Source organism: Saccopteryx bilineata, chromosome 3, assembly GCF_036850765.1.
Source record: "Saccopteryx bilineata isolate mSacBil1 chromosome 3, mSacBil1_pri_phased_curated, whole genome shotgun sequence".
Classification (NCBI taxonomy): domain Eukaryota; kingdom Metazoa; phylum Chordata; class Mammalia; order Chiroptera; family Emballonuridae; genus Saccopteryx; species Saccopteryx bilineata.
In genome coordinates this window covers 120,790,017-120,813,543 of record NC_089492.1, presented here as the reverse complement: position 1 = coordinate 120,813,543, position 23,527 = coordinate 120,790,017, and the positions used below count along the sequence as shown (strand labels likewise).

General features: G+C 42.4%; 2 protein-coding genes across 2 annotated transcripts in view; one reads left to right on the top strand and one right to left on the bottom strand.

Annotated features, from left to right (window-relative positions):
- Window positions 1-23,527, top strand: part of PELI1 (pellino E3 ubiquitin protein ligase 1) — a 1,042,993-nt gene that overhangs the window by 613,956 nt on the left and 405,510 nt on the right. The window lies entirely within an intron of this gene.
- On the bottom strand, window positions 1,980-9,144 carry LGALSL (galectin like). Its single transcript, XM_066267237.1, has 5 exons — window positions 8,565-9,144; window positions 7,668-7,739; window positions 7,426-7,514; window positions 6,634-6,811; window positions 1,980-4,702 (listed from the first exon to the last, which is right to left on the bottom strand). The coding sequence occupies exons 1-5, from the start codon at window positions 8,598-8,600 to the stop codon at window positions 4,559-4,561; spliced, it is 519 nt and encodes a 172-aa protein (XP_066123334.1). The 5' UTR covers window positions 8,601-9,144; the 3' UTR covers window positions 1,980-4,558.

Genomic DNA, 23,527 nt, shown 5'->3' with positions numbered 1-23,527 from the left:
AAACTCTCCTATCTTTTCCCAACAGCCTCAATAAACTGTCCCCACCTTCTCTGCCTGACAACAGCCTCAGCAAATTCTACTCACCTTAACAGGCCTCTCCCTGCCTGTGAGAATTACCTCACAGCTTTTCATACTTAAAATTAAAAAAATAAAATAAAACTAACTAAGGTATAAGTAGGACCCTAGATCCAGCATGTGAGTCAATATTTCTTTGCTCACCACCTGTAACTGAAGCTAGGCAAACTTCTACAAGCCATAGTTTTACTTGTAGGTAGAAAAACCAAGGGATCAAGTTTCTTTCCTAATCATTAAAACTGTAAGAAAGAGAAGCAAGCAAAATGCAGCCTTGCTTTTGAATATACTGTGCTAAGACTGTATTTTACAATTCATTAAGAACCCACTGTATCCTTAACAGGTTAAAAAAAACCTGGCAGATCTATACCATGGAATACTACTCAGTAATAACAAGGGAAAACTATTGATACACACAACATAAATCTTAAGTGCATTATGCTAAAGGAAAAGGCAATCTCAAAGATTACATACTGTAGGATCCTCTTATATGATATCCAGGAAAAGGCAAAATTAAAGGAAAGGGGAACATATCAGTGGTTTCCTAATTAGGGTTAGGAGTGGGGAACAAGTTTAACTACAAAGGTCTAGGCCTGACCAGGCAGTGGTACAGCAGATAGAGCATCAGCCTGGGACACTGAGGACCCAGGTTTAAAACCCTGAGGTCGCCAGCTTGAGCACAGGCTCATCTGGCTTGAGTGCAGGCTTACCAGCTTGAGCACAGGGTCACAGGCTTAAGCATGGGATCATAGACATGACCCCATGGTCACTGGCTTGAAGCCCATGGTTGCTGGCAAGGGGTCATAGGCTCGGCTGGAGCCCTCTCCCCCAACAAGGCCCATAAGAAAGCAATCAATGAACAACTAAGGTGCCACAACTTTGATATTTTCTTCCTTCCTGACCATCCCTCTGTCTCTCTTACTAAAAAAACAAACAAAACTAACTACAAAGGTAGTTATATAGCACAAGGAAATTATTTGGGGTGATGGAGCAATTCTATATTCTGATTGAGGTGGTAATTACATGAACCTATGTATGTGTTAAAACTCATAGAATAGTACCCTCCCATACTGATTTTTTTTTAGATTTTTATTTATTCATTTTTAGAGAGCAGAGAGAAAGAGGGAGAAGGGGGGGGGAGGAGCAGGAAGCACCAACTCCCATATGTGTCTTGACCAGGCAAGCCCAGGATTTCAAACCAACAACCTCAGCATTCCAGGTTGACGCTTTATCCACCGCGCCACCACAGGTCAGGCCGTGAATGTACTGTATGTAAATTTTATTTAAAAAGAATATACTGCATACACAACATAAACTCATTAGGTCTCCGAGGGCTGTGAGGAAATTTCCTTCCCTTGATCAGTTAATCAGTATGGGATGCACAGGAACATGAGTCTTGGAGCATGAGTGAAAGTGAGGGAACACTGCTATACAGGGTACATCACACCTGGTGCCAAATTTAGCATGTTATCAACTGGAAACCATTTTGTAGAAAATTCCTTTATTATAGTGCAAATAACTTTCAGCAGTGACATAATAATGTAAGAACACATTTAGCACATTTTACACCACACAGTAAATAAGAAAGTGTTTCTTTGAAAATATTTCATCAGAGGAACATTATTCCTACATTAATGCCAGAAAATGCCAAGGATGTTTCTCCCACTGCAACAGGGCTCCCTCCCTCTTTCTGGATATTTTCTTTTTAATACAAATTAAAATATTTGCCATTTTAACAAATCACCATCAATTCTGAGTGATCTCTTAGAGAGTTTTGAACTGAGGTTGGCAAGAGTTGAAATGGGGTTTCAAATTAAAAAAAAAAAAAAAAAAGAAAAAGAAGAATTTTAAGACAATTCTGGGATAGCCCAGGGAGTAGAAGTCACATCTATTAACTTTTAAGTAGATACAAACATCACTCCATTTTGATGTAGAAATGGACAGATTGTCTAAAGCCTATCTTTTATTCCCCCAGAGCCTGATTGTTAGTTACACTCCTTGGTTTTGGTCACATTGCAAAATGAGGGGTCTGCTCAGATGTAACTCTTTACACACCCAAATGCTTTCCCGTGAAGCTTGAAATTGCACTTTCTGTCCTGAATGCCCACCTGGGACCTCACATGCCGAAAGGATGTGAATTCCAGTTTATAGTTAACAATTAGTACAGCTGGATTAGACCCCTGCTGATTGACCTATATCTGAATCAAACTATCATATCAGTTAGAGTAATTCCAATAGGCTTAACCAAGGGGTTCCCACTCACCTCATAGAGAAATGAAGGGTTAACAGCCAGTCTTTACACTAAGCTGCCTAAGGGCTTGGCTGCTAACCAGTTAGCTGATAGGTAGAGAGTACAGAGTGTCACTTCCAATCAGTTACACTCCCAACTCCTCTAATTTCTGTTGAATTATGCAGTGGGTGGGAATAGATGTCCACTCAAATGAAACCTCCTGTGGGGGTCTTCTACCATAAGTAGAATCAAAACCCTACAAATATATTTCAGGGTGCTCTCTAAGCTTCTCTACAAACACTCCTTAAAAGCTTGTGGCTTTATGAGCCATGAGAAGTTAATCACTGGCTTGAAAACACCTGGAGCCACAGACAGCCCTCTTGGCTGAATATGGCTGATTAAGTCAGCTGGTCCATAAAGCTTTTCAGTGCTCAGCCAGTCTTGTTGGGTAAAGTATCTTCTTATATAACACAATGGAACTGTGCTCACAGTTTGAAAGGTTAGAAGAATCCAAATATATCACCTATAAAGAAATTCACAATTTTAGTTTTCTTTTTCTTAGACTTTGGTATCGAAACACTGTCTACATTCTTGACACGTGAAAATGACGTGGCCACTTCAGTGCCTCTGCATGTTGTGTAAAAAAACTCAAAGCAAAGCAGGACAAGAACGTGTCATAACAAGACGCGGTATGCTATACAAACAAAACCTAAATTATATATAAATACACCCCCACCCTAGCACCCTTTCTCCCCCACCTTTACTACCTGACCAAAGCAATACCAAGGGTCCTTCCCTCCAGGGCCAATGCAGTTTGGGAAGTTCAACACCCAGAACTCCTACTATCCCTTGCCTCTTGATGACATTTATAGTGCAGTCTCCTTCTGGCTCGTCAGAGAGACACTGCTGTCTGATCAGTCCCACAAGTGCAGGGAAACTCCTACAACTTCTTAGGAAGCATTCACAATATTGGCAGGACCCAAAGACCTGGAGTTCTCAGAGTTAACCTTTCAAATAAACTAATTGGATCATTTCCTAATCTGAATCCTGTCTTACCCTAGTATCTCAGCAGAGCCAACAAAATAGGAAGCATCCTCTCCTCTGAAGCTGCAAAGGCATTGCTTAGGGTTGCTGGTGAGGGTCACATAATAAAAGTGATACAATGAACTAATAGCTGAAGTTGATATAAATTATTTGTAAGTAAGTTATTTGGGGCCATTTGCTTCTGCTTTACACTGCATTCCAGAATCATTTTCATATTATACTCTTAACAGTTTATATAATAGTCATTTAAAAATTGTCCAGACAATCACCTCTTACATGGTGTCAATTAGTTTAATAGGAACATAAGGAGCCATTATGTTAATCTAGGGAAAAGTAGCTAGTCAGTCTTAAGGAAGCCAATACTGTGTTAATTCACAGTGAGAAAAAGCAATGTGAATAGAATTTTACATTAATTGTCAAAACTCAAAAAAAGCAGTTTTACCGAAATGTTGTAAAGCCTACCCAAAAGCACTTACAGCAATTTATATCAAGTGATTCTAAATTTAGAGGTCTGGAGGATATGACTCAATTCTTTAAGGTAGAAATTCACCTGTTTTAGGATTGTAATGTTCTTTTCCCCCATGGACCTAAGATATTTGTACATTCAAAAGTTCATAACTTGTTTTTCTTGAGATAGTAATCATTCTCTAATACATATGTTGAGTATAAATAAATATGAGAAAGCTTTAAAAATCTGAATTAACATTATGCTGTGCAAAAAACCCCCCCAAAAACAAAAAACCAAACAAACCTTGAACAACCTACATTCTATGTAAATTACCCTGACTAAAATGTTGGTTGTGCTACGCAATTACACTTCAGTGCAGAAACGAGTTGATTTTCGGTGTACCGTCTTTGTTGTTGTTATTTTGTCTTTAGCACTTTTGTTTCTAAACATCACCTTGCTTTGAAAAGATGAAGAACTTGCTACCAAATCACAAATCCATTTCAGTTTAGTCTTAATAAAATCCAGCATAAATGTATTTTTCTCTGGGAATAATGGCTCGGTGTCTTTGTTCCGACAGCTTCCTAAGAGCAAACCTCATTTGAAGTTGTCATTTTGGGTTCAAATTGCAAAGAAGAGACCATGAAGCTTGCCTTTTGTTTTTGTTTTCTTTTTAAGTCTCCATATTTTGCTAAGACACTTCTTCCAGACCAACAGTCAGATAGTTGTGGCACCTGATCCTATTTGAAATAGAGGTGGTTTAAACATCAGCCAAGTTTAGTGATCTGGAGGTCCCCATTTATCTTTATGGTATCAATTGCAGATAATGTTTGAACACGGTGGTAAAAATCAAAAAGTTGATGTCCATCCACAAACACTCTGAAACGTGGGTGCTCACAGAGGATTTCCACCTTCAAGAAACAAAATAATAATGTCAGTTCACAATTTCAATGAACCCTGCTGGGGAAAACAAACAATACTTCATTTTAGAGAAAGAAAGGCAACATCTTCAATGATTCTCACATGTTGGAGTACACTGGTATTGTTCAGAAGGTTTGTTAGAACACAGATTGATGGACTACAAACCCAAATTTTCAATCTAGTAGGTCTAGGGTAAATTCTAAAAATCTACATTTCCACCAAGTTCCAAGGAGATTCTGCTTTTGCTGGGAGGAGGAACAGACTTTACCAACTATTACTCTGCACTATTTAATATCCTTTAAAGATTTAGAATTGCTCATGACTTAACATCTCTCCCTTCTCTTTGCGCCCCAGAAAGGGAAGGTAGCATAGCTTTATTTACATGGCTCTTGATGCCTCCACTGTCATTCCCCCTGAACAATTTATCCTACCTTCAGAGGAGCCCCTCACAAGGCAAAACTGGTCCCTAGTAGTAGCATACATGTAATAGTCTAGACATTCGAACCTGGGAAACACTAAAGCAGAGAGGTTACACAGTAATTACCATTGGACCAAGGATATATAATTAACAAAGCTTTGTTAAGTAAGCCAAACAGAAATACTGATTCCATATGGTAAAAGCTTTTTCTTCCTCTTTTTCTTAACTTAAGCAATTCACCAGAGTTTAATCATGGGTTCGGTGCTATGTATTTATTAAAAGCATTAGTAGTCACCATGCAAGAAGAGACTCCATATGTGATATTAGTCACATTTAATTCATATTATTACTAAAAGCATATCACCAAGAAGGGCAGACTTAATTTCAATTTTGTTGTTGGGGAGCATTCTATTCCTCTTGGCAGTCAGAAACTCTGGTTACTCACACTTGTGAGCTATGCATTCAGATTCATAATTAAGAAACCGTCATAGTCAAGAGGAGCCAAAGGGACCATTACCATCCTACAGAAAGGCGAGGCCAGGGATACTGGGTAGGGGTGCCTTCCCCAGACCATGATTAGAAGGGCAACAATCTCAATTCTATCATTGATGTGAAAAGTCATGGATTCTTATTTTTCCCCCAGCCTATAAGATGGGGAGAAAAATAATTACTTCTTCATAAGGCCTTGTAAATTTCTAGATGAAGAGCAATAAGTAGGTAATACTACTTTATTAGGAGTATATGCAACACAAGAGCTTTTAACTGAATTGTCATCATTGAGATTTTTGTTAACAAGGTGGGTAACTTTATTACCGGGCCTGACATTTCAGTAAATCCTTTCCTAACACATTATTGACTCGCATCTCTTGGCATTTTCCTTCATAGAGGAAGATGCTGCTAATGAAGCTTAACTGGATGGGAAGTTTGGGCTGTGCTGCCTGCTCACCAGATAGAGGGGAACAAATCTATACTCTCCTAAGCCCAAGGGAAGGAATTTGTCAGCCACACAAATTGTCACACAGCCTGTGACAATGAAACATACTGAGACTACTTAATGTAGAAGGGAAAACAAGGACACAGACAGGCCTTGGAAAATGAAATGGTAATCACTATATTCTTTAGCCAACAAGTTTTAGTGCTACTTAAAGGTTGAGAAAAAAAATAAGGAAAATGCATATTTATTAATCAATTATATGTTTTGATTGAGACAAGTCTCTATTATATACTAGTACTAGGTTGAGCACTACATAGAAAAGTATTCTTAATAATCAGGATATGTAAAATAAGATTTATTTACTAAATGTAATGGCTAAACAGAGCCAAGAGCTATCATGGACAATGTTAATTCATATCAGCAAACAGATTTTTTTATATTTTCACCACTGGGAGACAAATTTCCTGGACATGCAAAAATTCTGGCTGCTTGAAGCATTCCTGGCACACACTAGAGAAGAAAAACACCACCCTGCCAGTGGTTGGAACTGAAGCACTCGAGGTACTCACTCTGAATGGCTGGTCTGGGATGAATGGAAAGTAAGGGATTGCTGATTGTTCTTCACCCCTTTCACCAGATACACAAGAATTTCTGAGCAGCTGCCGGTCTGTGAACACAGCTCTGAGTTCAAGTGCTACATCAGCCGGAGGATCTTCTGAGTCACCACAGGTCAAGCTGATCGCAAAGCTGGTAAGAAAATCATCTCATTTATTCAGGGTTGGATATAACAACATTCAACAATGACCCAGGCTCCCATATTTTCTCCTTCTCAGGGTTTGTCTGCTTTTAATGGGACCCTCCTCTTCTTTACACAGGAGGTTAGACTAGGTATGGAGAAGTAGGATTACAAGCAGACCAGTCATTTTGTTACATAAAGGAGGCTCTGGTGGCATTGCAAATGACTAATATTCAGGATTTCAAATACCCCAAACCACCCACACATCTGTATCTTAATCCATTTCAGAATTCTCAAAAACTGATCAGGGGAAATAATATCTTGTAAATTGGTTATTCTTTATATTGATAGTTCTTGCTCCAAATACCAAGTTTAAAACTCATTAAAAAAATCTTTTGGCCTCCCTAAGGGTCAAAGAGAAAATGATGTGGGCCTATATTTATAATCTCTGATATAAATAGCTGTCTGGAGAAATGATGGCTGGGATTCATACACATTCTTTTCATGGGAACATGGTACTTTCTTGGCACTTGCAACTAGAAACGGTGGCCACAGGGAGAGGAAGAGGAGGAGCAGTAAATAGAAGTGGGCAGGGCCTTGTAACTGCCTGATAGCTCTGCCTTACCTCTCAGGGTTGAGGTCAACGATGCCCATCACTAATACCTTCTTGCCTGGTCTCATGCCACCTTTAATATGCCCACAAAATGGAACTATCTGCAAAGGATGAGAGGGGACACAGGAAGTTTACAGTCTGTAAGGGAACAGCCAAGCCCTCAGATCCTGAGGACCTGACCCATTAGAAAGTGCAATTAGAAAGGAAGAGGGTACTGGCAGAGACACAGAGCACAGAACGAAAAAATCATTTACCAGTCGTGGGAAATACACGTCAGCTTGAACGGGAGAGCCCAAGGAGTTGTTTAAATGGCCATCATCTATTTTCTAAAAATAGAAGCAGAAAGATTGGCTTTTTAAAGGCTCTCTGTTGCGGGGTAGAGGTAAGGGGTAAGAGAAGAAGCCGGGAAGAACCTAGACAAATCTGACGGAATCCAGCAGCCCTTACAGAATAGAGGCGTCTGCATGTGTTGTCGCCTCACAGTCCATTGAGTAAACGGATAAACCTCTGGAACAAAACCCGTCTTTTCCACCTGGTAGCTAAGCCTCTGAAGATCCCCAGACCCTTCAGATCTAGATCAAAATCAAGGTCGAGGCACATCGGGTAGCTAGAACCCAGCACTGTAGGGCAGGCCCCTCTCCAACCGCAAACGCATCTGGACCGGTTGTCTCCCAGGCCTGTCCTCTGGGACGTGGCTGGAGTTCAGCGGCCGCGCTCAACTTCTCTTGGGAGCCGCCAGCGCGGACCCATTTCCAAGGGGGAATCCCCGGTCGGGGGCGGACGCGGGGCGCGCGCCCCAACACATTCATGCACGCGCACCTTCACACGTGCAACGAGCACAAACCTGGCCCGGGGCTGCACCGCACGGAGGGGGCTGTCAGTCTCCCCCATCCCGCGGTCTTCCCCCTAACACCCTTCCCTGGGCCAGCAACCCCCCGCCGCCGGCACCCCTTCCGCCCCCATGCCGCCCGCACACAGCGGCTCCTGCTAACAGGTACCCGGCGCCTACCCACGCGGGGGGCGCCAGGCTGGGCCTCAGCTCCTCTCCACCGCAGCTCGACTTCCTCTCCACCGCAGCTCGACTGAAGCAGGCGGCGCGGCGTGGGGGACCGCGGGAAGGGGGAGCCTCGGGTCCGCCCCGCCACACTCACCACTACGGCATCGCTGTCGGCCACCGATCCCGCCATCTTCTTGCAGAGCGCGGCGGGGTGCACGGCTGGAGGCCGGGAGGAGCGGGACAGGGGACGCGGCGAGCCGGCGGGGATCCCGGGGCGGTCCTGCGCCAGGCGGGGGCGCGGGTCCGAGAATGGCTCGGGCGCGCACACACACGCGTGCGCGCAAGAGCGCGCGCACGCCTGGGGCCCCGCGCGGACCCGGCTGGCAGGCCCAGGAGGTGGGGGAGGGGATGGGGCGGCGGCGCCGGCCCGGAGGTCGGAAGTGGCCGCTGCCGCTGGGATAGCGACTGACGGAGTCGGTGCTGTTTTCTACCTCAGGGTGCTGCTGTCGCTGCCCGAAGAAGAAAGATGGCGGGGGCCGCACCACGCTGGCCCTGGACGGCATTTAAAGGCCGCCGGAGCCCGGCTTGGGAACCGGGAACAGGGCGGGGACCCAGCTGGGCTGCCGCAGCTTGCTCAGCTTGTCCTGCCCCTTGGCCATTGGACGGTGGCAGGAGGCTGGGGCGGGAGGGACGGGCCTGTCCAGGTAGGGGCGCGCGCGAGGGCGAGGGCCTTGTTGGCCCTTCGGGGAGTAGAGGGTGGGTGGGGCTGGGGCGGTGGGGAAGTGAGGGAGCCTGCCAGGTGACAGGTGCTTGTGACATCCCCGCCCCTCCCTTCTAGCCAACCGCCTTCCTTCTCCGGCCACGTCCTGGGGCAGGTGGGACTGTGGAGGCCGAGGTCAAGGGAAGACGGGGTGGGGGTGTCATTCCAGTGCTCGAGTTTTCTTTCAGAGAATTCCAAAAATGTGAGAGGAAAGAGTCTTTCTGCTCTCTAGGGTAGAAAGGTAATGAAAGGCCTCTAGGCTTGCATAACTAAATATGTGACCCCAAAGCTTGAGGCAGAGAGGGTTCATGGTAGACTCTTTTATATCCCAGGAGATTAGGTACAGAACAGGCCTATCTCCTGTGGAAGAATGAGCAAGCCTGGGGATCCCTGGAGGCTCTTTCGGGCAGGGATCTGGCTAAGTCTTACCAAACTGAAATGGGCACAGCCACTGTCCTTAAAGTTCTTCCATTGGGCCGTTTTTGGTTTTTACAAGACACCTGCCCAGTCTAGGGTAGTAAATTTGTTACTGAAAATCTCCTGATAATCCTTTGTGGAGTAATATCCAGGGGGTGTGCCCCTCTTTATTCCAAGGCACAGATTCCTTTATGGCATTTTCACATTAGGATGATTATGTAACTTTCTCAGATAAAGCTGTATCAACATACCCTCTATTAGGTGATATTAAACATTCCATGTGTGAATCACCAGAGTGTTTTACACTAATAAGTAGCAAGCATGTGCAATCCCAGAGGGGCCCTCAGAGGCTCCCTTCCAGCCACTGTTGCTGGCTGTGTGGTCTGAAACATCACTGTGGCTTTTGTGTCTTAACTTTCTCTTTATGGACTGGAGCTAATTGGTGTAATCTCAGTTGAGTAGGAATTACCTGCCTGTCCAGTCGTCTGTGTGTTCTCTGAATTAGATGCTGAAGTGCCGCATAGCTGTGGATCACAGTTTTGCTTGTTTACCAATCTTAGTTCAATAAAATCACATTTTATTGCTTACTTTAAATATTAGGCAGTTGTAGAAAACTATTGGCATTTCGAAAGTGTACTTCAGTAAAATTTCTGAGAGTCTGGTGTCGTTGAAGTTGCCATTAGTGACATAATACATCATGATGGTTAAAGAGTCTGGTTCAAATCCTGGTTCTGCCATTGAGTAGCTGGCTGATTTTGGACAAGTTACTAAACTTCTCTGTGACTCAGTTTCTTTACCTGTGAACCAGAGGTGACAGTGCTTGATGATGAAGATAGTGCCTATCTCATTTATAGGGGAGATACATAGGTTGGTTCCTGTACCCTCCTTAGAATAGCACTTGACACATAGGGAAAGGCAGTTAATAAATAAATAAATATATGTCAACTGGTCAAAATTTAAAAAAACAACAAACCAGTAAAGCAAGTAAGATGGGAGAGAGAGAGAGAGATAAGAGTTGGGCAAAGGGTGGTCAGAGAGGCCACCAATGGAAAAATGATGTTTGAGAAGATCCCTAAAGGGAGGGAGGGTGTCATTTGGAAGTCTGAAAGAAGGAATTGTTGGCTGAGGGAACTAAAAGGGGAAAATCCCCAGGGTGAAGTATATGAAGAAAGTGTTGGGTACAACTGAGGTGCAGCAACTGAACAGATAAGTATGTAATTAGAAATGGACCATGTAAACCATGTAAGGATAGGCTTTTACACAGGAGAGCTGAGAAGACATTGGAGGTTTCTCAGCAAAGGAGTGACATAGTTTGTCTTCTGTTGTAGCTGCAGTCCTCTGGCTACTATGTGGACCGGTGGGCCTTTGTGGGGAGGGTGGGGCAGAAGCAGGCCTTAGAAGGCTGCTGCACCAGTCCAAGTGAGATATAATGGCAGCTTTGACACAGTGGAAGTGGTGATGATGTGAGAAACCAAGGGCCCTTGATAAGTCCTAGCTGTTGTCATTAGGTAGCTTTGAGAGTTCATATCGACTTCTAAGTCTGTTTCCTCACTGCAAAATTAAGGGGTTGGGCTCATTTTCATCATTTCTTCTTGGCTTCTACAAAGTTCTTCTGGTTTTTGAAAAGCTGTGTAAGTAGCATCTACATCTAAATAGATTTGAGAGTAGGTGCTGCTGAAAAAAAAATAACCTTGGGTTCAATCTTTTAATAAGTGGTTTTGTGTGTGTAGGGTGAAGAATAACCCTTTGATTTGTTTTGTAAATAGAGTTGAAGGTATTTGGATTGCTTTTGATGAGTTTCTTACATTTTGGTAATGTAAAGAATAGGAAAGTACTGAACCTGCCCAGGATACTTTAACATGGAAAATTGCCTCTTATTTCAAAAATGCTCAATTTCTTTTCAACCTATAAAATGGTTCATTTTGAATATGGAAAGCAGGGAAAAGCCTAAGTGAATTTTTTGTTATAATTAAAACTGAGCAGAGTTGAACTACTCCTTCCAGAGAGAAATGTCATTAGCAAATTAGTGGGTTATAGAACTTAAAAACATTGTTTTAGTTGCATAGTGAAGGATAAAAAAACTTAGTTCCATGTTTCGATTGCAGGCATTTGTGTCAAAAAAACATTCACCAAGATTGTGACCCTTTTATGAAATGCAATGGTAAAATTTTCAAGATGGACTGCGTTACTACTGGAAACTGCTAAAAAGGCTAAAGAAGCTGGGAAAGCAGTCACATAAATGGTTAGCATTAAAAAGAACTATAAATAGGTATTTCAAGATAGACTTTGCTAAATGGCCTTTTCAGATGAAAGAGTAGATCAAGTCCTTTCTCCTTTCTAGTTAATAATTTTATTCAAATGTACATACATGCAGAATTTCTTATATTGAGAGGAGAGTCCAGCACTTCAGCAGCTTTTCAGTGAGTATTGCTATGTGCTATGACATCATGGACCAAAAAACATATTTGAAAATATGCAAGTCTTGTCCTCAAGGAGCTTACAGCAACTTACTTGGGGTACCAAGACAGAATGTGGTGATGGGTAACATAATAAAAGCCTCAGATCTAAAGCCTGAGCACTGTGTATGTGTATGTGTGTGTGTGTGTGGGGGGGCTTACTCCCATTTGGAGGATTAAGGCAGCTTTCTGGAGATAGCACATCTCCAACCATATGCATACCAGCAACTTCCAGTCCCACAGAAACAAGTCTTGGAAGACCACATTGCAGTTCCGTTCATGGTCTGAATTCTAAACGTACTTCTCTCTTGACCTGGCAACGAGAACTCTGTTTCTAGATCAGGGGTCAGGAGCCTATGGCTCGTGAGCCAGATGTGGCTCTTTTGATGGCTGCATCTGGCTCACAGACAAATCTTTAAAAAAAAAAAGATAATAATGTTAAAAATATAAAACATTCTCATGTATTACAATCCATTCATTTCCTACCGCTCATGTTCATGGTTGCGGGTGACTGGAGCCAATCACAGCTGTCCTCCGGGACAACCCCAAATTTTTATTGGATAATGCCTAACGTACATGGGTTGTTGTATGGCTTTCATGGAATTACATTTTAAAATATGTGGCGTCCATGGCTCTCTCAGCCAAAAAATTTCCTGACCCCTATTCTAGATGCTGCCTTTTGGCTCCTGCCCTGGTCTGAGACTTGTGCCTCCTTCCCTTTTACTATCATTGCCTTCTTAGACTTTTGCTGGGCCTGACTTTGACCTTTAGACCAGTGGTTCCCAACCTTTTTTGGGCCACAGACTGGTTTAATGTCAGAAAATATTTTCATGGACCGGCCTTTAGGGTGGGACAGATAAATGTATCATGTGATTGAGACAAGCGTCAAGAGTGAGTCTTAGACGGATGTAACAGAGGGAATCTGGTCATTTTAAAAAAATAAAACATTGTTCAGACTTAAATATAAACAAAATGGAAATAATGTAAGTTATTTATTCTTTCTCTGCTGACTGGTACCAAATGGCCCACAGACCGGTACTGGTCCACAGCCCGGGGATTGGGGACAGCTGCTTTAGACCACTTGTTTTCTATCTTGGTGTATATACACATTGGTTAGGGCTGGAGTTCTCAACCTCAGCACTATTGTCATAATAGGCTGGGAAATTCTTTGTTGGGGGCTATCTATTTTAAAGGCTATTGAACGCTAAATGCCAGTAGTATCCCCCTTCCCACTGTGACAACCACAATATGTCCTCAGACATTAACAAATGTTGGGGGGAGGGCAAAGGACCAGTTATCTAGAAGGTGCTTTAAAATTCCTCTTATTGCCCTGATGAGGTAGCTCAGTTCATTAGAGGGTTGTTTTGTAAAAGGGGGCGCGTACAAGAATCAGCCAGTGAATGCATAGATACAGTGGAACAACAAATTGATCTTTCTCTCTCTAAAAACATCAATCAATAAATAAAAAATGTAAATTCCTATTAAAAATTCCTATTTCTATTTATATATATGGCATGAAATTTATCCAATTTAATCCAGAGTAGAAACTTGCACATCAGAAACACCTTCCTTTTTATTTGTCAAGTCATTGTTTCCTGACCCTGTAGGTACATTTCCTGACATTAAGGTTGCACAGAGAACCCCTAAAATGAAGAGGGACCTATGAGGGCCCCTGTGGATGTAATGTCTTTGTAATGAGAAGTCTGTGTGAATTTTGCATTCTGGTCCATAATATTGTCATGTTTATTTTTTGTATAAACATAATGTTCTCTCCACACCTGTAAATACCGTACAATTAAAGTTTCCCAAATGTTTACCTTCTTTACCCTGTGGTTTGATTCCCTCCCCACCAGACCCCAGAGAGCAGCTGCAGTGAGGAGCAGAGCACTGCACCGTTTACAGGCGGGTCAGGCTTTCAACTCTCTATCATTCTCCGTCTTTGTTTGTCAGGCTGGTCTCTGCTCATGATAAATATTCATGTAGGCAGCACAATATTCAAACTCAGCACCCCTTTGTTTACCTAGTTAGGTAGGAGGGCAAACATTTATCAAGCTATATTTCTCTCTCTCAATTCATAATTAAAGTTCTTAGGAACTACGGCCACGGTTCCTAAAATAATTATGTTGAACACACACAAAAATTTGTGTTGTAGCGAAGTAATTAGGGGACAGCCATAAAACTTGGCAGTCAATGCCAGTTCCTAACATTTCATTATTTTCGGTTTATTTACGAGGAAACTAGAACCAACCTCCTGCTTGTGTTTTAATTACTTAGCGCAGGAAGGATTGATTTCAGAAAACCTCCTCGCTGAAGAATAATGAACCCATTCCCAGGAGGAGTTCAAGGCTTCAAAGGCATGTGCTGCTTCCTGCCCCGGGGCTGTCACTGTGGGCCCTTTAGCCTGTCGTTGACGAAGTGCATGCACCCTTTCCCGAGAAAGCTTACTCCTGTGAAAGGTAACCAGAACCCTCAATGAGCGGGATCCAGAAAGCAGTCTGCTGAGTGAAACAGAAAGGATATTGCTTCCAGCTTTTGAAACTGGCGGCATGAATGAAAGATATTTTAAGATTCTTTCTAGCAGGGCTTTGTGTGTTTGAGAGCCAAGGATGTATTTGTGCGCCTTCTCGCCAGCCTAACCTTTTGGTGATTCCAGGAGGTGGATGGGATCTGTTCTTTTACCAATGAGGAATGTGGCAGCCTGGGTGGGGATGTGCCCCAGGACTAACTTCGCTTTTCTCATTATCCTTGACGTTTCTGTTTTCTTTGCTGCCTTGCAGTCCTCCTTTTCATTGCCTCTGTGATTTTATTTTCTTGTTGTCAAGTGGCATAAAGGGTTTTTTAGTTTTGTAGTTTCATGGAAACTAGCTGGATGAAAGGAGACCAAGATTCAGATCTAGCAGTCATTTGGAAATCCTGACTGAAGTGGAGGAAAATTAGGGAGGCATGCTGCCAGATGGTAGTTTGATTTTTGGAGGAACCGTGTTTGGGTGATTTACAAGGTGAACTACACAGAGTAGGGATTAGCACTGCACAGCTTCTGCACAGACACCAGCCAGAGGAGACCTGGGAATTTAAACTTGGCACCCAAATTTGACTAATTAGAATGATTCAGAGAAACAGACTTCATTATTTATTTTATGTTCTTAAAAATAAAAAAAACAACCACATACACACTTGAACTTAAAGTATTTGCCCCACTTTTAGATATGATTTTTTAAGGGGTATTTCTACCCTTCTCATATTATATATTCCTACCTGCACACTGCCTCTTCCATCTGACAGTATTCAGAATAGGTCTAAGAGCTCCCCCGCCAGCATAGCAACACAGCCCAGAAAATAAAAAAATGAAGGCTGGTTCCATTCCACCTCCAATCAGATCACATGTTTTCTATCTAAATTTAGTTTATCTGATATGCATTGAATTTAGGCCTGAATTGTTCAAATGATATTTATCTCATAGAGAAAGATTAAGTGAAGAATTAAAGAAATGTTCTAAATTGCAGAAGTTCAGATTGGCAGTCTATACTGACTTAAGTCATTACATTTCATTCATCCACAACTTTGGCCTTGCTTGGCTTGGTGCTGCTTCCAAACCTACAAATCAGTTGGAATTCTATAAATTAAGGAGGGTTTGGCTCTGCACAACTTTTCCAGATTGCCTGGTGTGTGTGTGTGTGTGTGTGTGTGTGTGTGTGTAAGTAAGGCAGGGTAGAGGGAGGAAGGGAAAAGACAGACAATTTTCATTTTAGTTACAAGAAATAAATGAAAGTAACTTGGGGAGAGGAAGTGAAGTAGCTGTGCTTGCTTTTGATCCCATCGATTTAATGTCCATCAAGAGGAGAGTGGAAATTCTTACTCCTCCTTCTCTCCTCCCCTCCCCCCTCCTCCTCCCCTTCTTCTTCTCCTCCTCCTCCTCCTCCTCCTCCTCCTCCTCCTCCTTCTTTTTCTTCTTCTTTCTTTTTTGAGATGACTGAGGCAGATACAAGTATTAAATATCTGTCCTTCAAAACTTTCTCTGGTAACAGTTGCTTTCCTTGACACCGAATTGGAATCTTCGCACACATAACTGGATTCCTGGCCTATTCTGCCCACTTTACACATCAGTTGAATGGCACATAATAATACCAAATAGCTCATTTTCCATGGTAATTTCAGCTTTTCAGGTGACAGCTTAGCTCACTTCATTCCTGGCCATTCAGACTCTTCCCTTCACCTTCCATTAGCTCTGGACTCTCCTCCACAGCTTGTCTTTGGTAAGTCAGTTCTCAGCCTGCAAGAGAAAATTAAAAACAAACATAACCTATTTACATATGGTCTTTTGGAAGACAGGAGTTTCTGTCTTTCAGGAGGCCAATACTCAACCCTTTTCTCTTTTAGTCATGGTTGACAGACTAATGCCATAGCCAGGACATGCCAAAAAAAGACTACCCCATTTCAAATCAAAGTGAAACAGCTAACAATTATTCTAGAGAAGTTTCAACTAAGGGTTGGCTCTAGATGATTCATACAGATCTAATGCCAGATGATGTTACAAATAGAAATAAGAAGGAAGGAATGAGTTTAGTGAGGAGAGAGGATAAGTAGAATTTCTGAGTATGGGCAGAACGAGTGTTCTTTCAGGTCTAGTGATGGTTTTATTATTTTTATTTGTTTTTAATTTTTTTGACAGAGACAGTGAGAGAGTCAGGAGAGAGATAGATAGGGACAGACAGAGAGGAAGGGAGAGAGATGAGAAGCATCAATTCTTTGTTGCAGCTCCTTAGTTGTTCATTGATTGCTTTCTCATATGTGCCTTGACTGGGGGGCTACAGCAGAGAGAGTGACCCCTTGCTCTAGCCAGCGACCTTGGGCTTCAAGCCAGCCATCTTTGGGCTCAAGCCAGCGACCATGGGGTCATGTCTATGATCTCACGCTCAAGCCAGTGACTTCGGGGACTTGAACTTGGGTCCTCCACGTCCCAGTTCAACACTGTATCCACTGTGCCACTGCCTAGTCAGGCTCGTCTAGTGATGTTTTTAAGTGACGTACAATGTTGTTTATGCTTAGTGTCCTAAGAGCAACTGATAAAACAATTACAGGTTGGCCCAAAGCCCTTAGAAATTTTTACACAATGTGAACATAGAGCATCACCCAGGACTCTGAGACTAACCACATCTTTTAGTAAATTGTAATTCAGTTCCCTTATTCGATGTTGAGTTTGTGTTTAGTCAGTGTGATCTTTTAGAAATGTAAATTGTGTAATGTCAACCCTCCTTAAACTCATTTGGTGGTTTTCATGGTATTTAGAATAAAACTCTGATTTCTTTCCATGGTTTTTAAGGCCCTCCAGGATCTGGCCCTATCTCTCCAACTTCAGGTGGGTACCATGTTCTCCCTGGCTTACTACTATTCAGCCAGAACTGGACGCTTCTGTGTTCTTCTAACAGCCAGGAACACTCATTCCATTTGCTGTTCCTCTTGCCTGGAACATGTTTCCCCAGGCACTTGTCTGGTGTCTCTTCCTTAAGTACTTAACTCAAATGTCACCTCCTGCAAGAGCCTTCTTTCATATGGGCCCTAGACAGGGCTCTTTACTGTGGAGTCATCTTGTCCACAGTATTTACTCCATCTGCAATTGTCTTCTTATGACCTGGTGTGGCCTTAAGAGCAGGGGATTGTCTTTCCTCTTCATAGCAGTGAGCAGTGAAGATTTATTGATTGAATGACTGAGTGAATGAATGAATTGATAAATAATGCACAGCCACAGATCTGTAGTTAAAGAACTGTTGAGGACTCTCAGAGTTGTTGAAGACTCCAGGGTCCCAAGGCCAGAATCCACTCATTTCCCTCCTGTTACACAGCCTGAGACCAGTCAATCCTCCTTGGGTTGACATGTGAAGACTCAGAAGTCTGGATTCTAGGTGCCATCAGGGTTATATGTAAGTTCATGTTAGGACATTAGCCAAAGGTGTTGAATCTAAATTTTAAATGTTAGAAAATACCCTTGTAAGTGATGAAAAATTGAATTGGTAAGATCAAACACAGGAAAGATAAAATTGGGGGGGGAAAGCCCAAAGCACATAGCAGTGCAATAGCTGTACTGGTGGTATTATTGTTTACCCATCTTTTAAAATTAATTAATTTATTTATTTTTTGTGTGTGACAGAGACAGAGAGAAGGACAGATAGGGACAGACAGAAATGGAGAGAGATGAGAAGCATCAATTCTTTGTTGTGATACCTTAGTTGTTCATTGATTGCTTTCTCATATGTGCCTTGACTGTGGGGCTGCAGCAGAGTGAGTGACCCCTTGCTCAAGCCAGCGACCTTGGGTCCAAGCTGGTGAGCCTTGCTCAAACTAGATGAGCCCGCGCTCAAGCCAGCAACCTCAGGCTTTTGAACCTGGGTCCTCCGCATCCCAGTACCACATTCTATCCACTGCGCCACCTCCTGGTCAGACTGTTTCCCCATCTTGATTAGTAGATTCTGAGACTCTTTAACCTAATATTGAACATTAACTATAACATCTTCTCTGACACAGATGATCAATGAAGGTGCTATCTTTCCAGATTACATATTTAATCTTATTAACAAGCACTTACATAGTGTTCACTGTGCTTCAGGTACTTCTCTGAATACTTGACAATGCCTTCACAGGTTAAGTTCTCTGGAAACAGTGGTTGAGACAGAGCTTAGAGCATTTACTAGGGACTAACACCTTTGAAGCGAAGGGAGAGAAAGCAGGAATGCCTGACCTGTGGTGGCCCAGTGGATAAAGCGTCGATCTGGAACACTGAGGTCGCCGGTTCAAAACCCTGCACTTGTCCTGTCAAGGCAGATATGGGAGTTGATGCTTTCTGCTCCTCCCCCCTTTCTCTCTCTCTCTCTCTGTCACTGTCTCTCCTTTCTAAAAAAAAAATTGAATAAAAAAAAGAAAGAATGAAAAGTCAAACTCCAACGCAGGCTCAACAAACAAAGCCTCTGCTGACCTGGAGGGAAGCTTGAGGTGAGTGCTGCCAACAAGGTATCCTGCATCACACAGGAATGGTCCATCTTTATACACCCACCTTGCTCAGTCACCAAACGTGGGCTTCCCCAGGGAGGTCATGGCCTCAGACAAGGCAGCTCTGCAGCTGAGCCGGGCTGGAGTTCCCCAGAGCTGGAGGTTGTCTGCTAACCACCCTCCCTGCATCTGAATAGCAGGTTCTCCCCTATAGAGGCATCTGGGCAGTGCACCTTCGTGTCTACTCAAATAGTAACTCATTTAACCCTCATGACCACCTTATGATGCAGGTCCTTTTTAAGTCCCATTTTATTTTATATTTTTAAATTTTTATTTATTAATTTCAGAGAGAGAGGAAGGAAGAGAGAGAGAAACACTGATTTGTTTTCCCACTTATTTATGTGTTTATTGTATATGCCCTTACCAGGGATTAAACCCGCAACCTTGGTGTATCAATATGATACTCTAACCAATTGAACTACTGACCAGGACTTAAGTCCCATTTTACAGATAAGAAAACTGTGGCCTAGAGAAATTGGATAATTTGCCAATATTAAGTCAGGTAGCAGAGCTGAGATTTGACCCAGGCAGAGTGGCTCCAGAATGAGAACTCCTAACTAATCTGTTCTGCTGTGTTAGCTAGAACTTCATAGAAAGGGTTGAGGAGGGCCTGATAGTAATAACAAAATAATATTGGCATTGCACTCTGACACTATAAAGTGCTTTCACATGAGTGTTTTTGTTTTTTTATTTCTTTCTAAGGTGGTGCGTGCATGTGTGTGTGCCTCAGTCTGTATTGGTGCATTCATTAAGAATAACATCAACCTGACCAGGCAGTAGTGCAGTGAAGAGAGTGTTGAACCAGGACATGGAGGACCCAGGTTCAAAACCCCAAGGTCACTGGCTTGAGCACGGGCTTATCCGGTTTGAGTGTGGGCTCACCAGCTTGAGTGCAGGGTGTCTGGCTTGAGTGTGGGATCATAGACATGACCCCATGGTCACTGGCTTGAGCTCAAGGTCACTGGCTTGAAGCCCAAAGTCGCTGGCTTGAGCAAGGGGTCACTCTCTCTACTGTAGACCCCCAGTCAAGGCACATATAAGAAAGCAATCAATGAACAACTAAGGAGACTAAAGGAGCTGCAACAAAGAATTCATACTTCTCATCTCTCCCTTCCTGCCTGTCTGTCCCTATTTGTTGCTCTCTCTGTCTTTCTCTCTCTGCCTCTGTCACAAAAACAAACAAACAAAAGAATAACATCAAAAGGTGATAATGTGGTGTTGTCTCTTGCATTCAAATATTAATCCTGCCTGTAAAAATTTAAGGAGCAGGACTAGATGCTGAGCTGCAATGACTGGGCTTGGATTTCTGCATGTGAAGAAGAAAGGGCCCCTTGAGTGTATAAAAGAAACACTATAAAATGCAGGGCAAGGTCAATCAGTTCTGTGCTCTGCTAGTTATAGAAGTGTAATGTGAGATAAAAGGGCCTGAGAGAAAAGCAGGTGGCACCATAGAAAGAGAGTAAAAGAAGGAAAGAGTGTTCAGCAGGTGTGAGCATGGTGAAGCCTAGAAGCTAAAGAGGGGATGGCGGGGTAGGGGAGTAAAGAGGAACAAATACGGTGATGGAAAATGATTTGACTTTGGATATGGACACAATGCAAGCAATAGTTCAAATGCTGTAGAGATGTTCACCTGAAACCTATGTACTCTTATTGATGAATGTTACCCCATTATATTTAATTTCTAAAGAAAAAGAAAAAAAAGATAGTACAACACTGTGAGAAACCAGGAGGGCACAAGAGGAAGTCAGAGACAGGGATCTTGGCTTTTCCTCAGAGGGAATGCGTGGACTTGGATAGCAGTGGGTAGCAAAGAGGAAAGCCAGTGAGAGAAGAGCATTATTTTCATCACTGTTTTTGGAATTATACACTTAAAAAAATCATTTAAAGATATCTTAAAATTATTTCCTATATGATGAAATTGGACTTCTTGTTTCTAAAGACAAGCGTAGGTAAGGAGGAAATCCAAGCATGGCCAGGATGATTCAGAATACACATTTCCCCCTATTGTGCAATTCCTTTCTTTTTTTTTTCTTTTTGTCTAGAAGAGTTCATGCAACAGAAGTCATTATCTTTAAGATCTTTAACTCCAGTGGGATTAACCAGTCTCATATTCTTTATCTGGAGGTTAGTGAAATCCCCTCTTTAAGCCCAATTGAGAAATTCTGTTTTAAGTCCTCACTACCTTTATTTGTATAGGAAAACATGGCCCAAAAAGCTGTAACAAAATCTTGTTAGGAAGTGCTCTCTGCAAAAATAGTCAGCAGGGATAAAATTCACCAACATGACATGTAAACTTCCCAGCAGACCAAATGTGTTCTGTGAGCCAAAGGGATTAAGGGGTTGTACTTGGGATCTGAATAAAGGTCATTCTTGATACTGAACTGATTATGTCACTATCACTGACTTATGTTAACATGTTCTTTCCCTTGTCACATATTCTGTCACCTTCTCTGATGGATATTTCAACACAATGTGCCCATATTCATAGCACATAAAGCTGTCTTAGAAACTTGCCCTACAAACCCATAGAATAACAGTAGTCTAAATAATCCACAAAGCAAAGCAAAGATGAAGATGTTAAAATCTAACAAGGGAACTCATGATGCTACATATGGATCTTGCTTAGAGTATATAAGCAAACTGGTTTATTACACTAAACCGAATGGGGAGAACATGAAGACACGTTTGTGTTCTGGAGAGTAGAATATTTCTACTGTCAGTCTCTTGAAAATGATTATGGTTTCAGAGAAACATAGCTGTTTCCTGGAGTAAATGGTTTGTATTTGGGGTAGGAGACAAACAAATTTTCTGAACTCTAGGATTCCTGAAGAATCTTTTCCCAAACACGTTAGGTTTATGGAAGCAAAAGCAGGAATGAGTGTGGAGGGTCATTGTCTAGTGCAGTGGTAGTCAACTTGGTCCCTACCGCCCACTAGTGGGCGTTCCAGCTTTCATGGTGGGCGGTAGCGGAGCAACCAAAGTATAAATAAAAAGATAGATTTAACTGTAGTAAGTTGTTTTATAAAGATTTATTCGGCCAAACTTAGCGAAAATCCAACATAAAGTATATATTTGGTAAGTAATTATTATTATATGCTTTAACTTGCTGTAACTCTTCTTTATAAATTTTATAAAGTAAAGTTATTTCCCTACTTTATAAATCACCATTACTGTGGAACCGGTGGGCAGTTAGAAAATTTTACTACTAACAGAGATACAAAAGTGGGTGGTAGGTATAAAAAGGTTGACTACCCCTGGTCTAGTGGTAGGGATTGGAACAATGGTGGAAGGGAGAGGAGATACCTTAGAATACTTCAGGCACCCCATTGACCCTTTGCCAATTCTGACCCATCTTTCTGCAGGCACTTTTCAGTTGGTCATAGTGCATGGGACCCAATGAAAATAAGCCTTGTTTCAGAGAGTGAGAGGGGAGAAACCAGAAGAACGCAGGAGAAGGGGTCTGCAGGAATGACAGGCTCAACCAGTTAAAGATTATCCACATCCTATAGATCTCTAAGTGACCTCCTGGAGACTCTTAAAATACTCACAAGAAAAACAAAATCTGTAAATAGATTGGGCCAGGGGTCTGGAAACCCCTTCTCCTTTGCTGCCCCGCTGAAACTCCCCTGCCCCGCCTTGAGCCACGAGGTACACGTAGGACCTCAGACAAAGGAATCACGTGCCCCTTGCATGGTCCCTGGAAGAGGTATTTAAGATGTAAGCAATCTAACTTTGGTGAGCTTGTGCTTTGGTGCTACTAATAAATTCTGTATACTAATAAATTCTTCTCCCTCCATTAAGTTGTCTGAGCAGCTATTATCTTCTGTTTGGGTGGCATTTTCCTGCAACAAGAGCACTCAATAGGTGGGTTGTTTCAGAACTTTGAGGTGCTTAAGTTCAATCTTTAGACACTGCCTTGGTAGCCACCTCGGCTTCTAGGACATTTGTTTCATCTAATAGCTTGACTCAGTATCAAATGTACTGTTTCATAGAATGCTGTGCATAACAGGAAAAGTCAGGACATGTTCTTATGAAAAATCAAAGCATTTGACTACTAAGAGGTGGAAGTTCTGGATGATAGGATATGCACATCTAATGGTTTTATAAATAATGCTAGCATGACTGGTCCACCTAAATACATTTTTCTATTCTTATATGTGATGCATCTCCACATAGCTGAGCCAACCCTAGGACAAACTCATTTTCTCCTCCTAAATAACAAAGACAAAAAGGCAGCATCCAAGTCAGCAAAATTTAATCTTTAAAAGATGTTTGGACACAGATAGAGCTAAAATGAATGTGATTGGCACTTGCTACGGACCCTTGTCCCTGTGCCTCACCCCTGTGATGCAGCCACCCACATACTCTTCAGCCTGGTACTGTCCTAGAATTAACTGTACACTTTTTTCATGAGATGACATTCAAGCCACACAAAGACAGCAA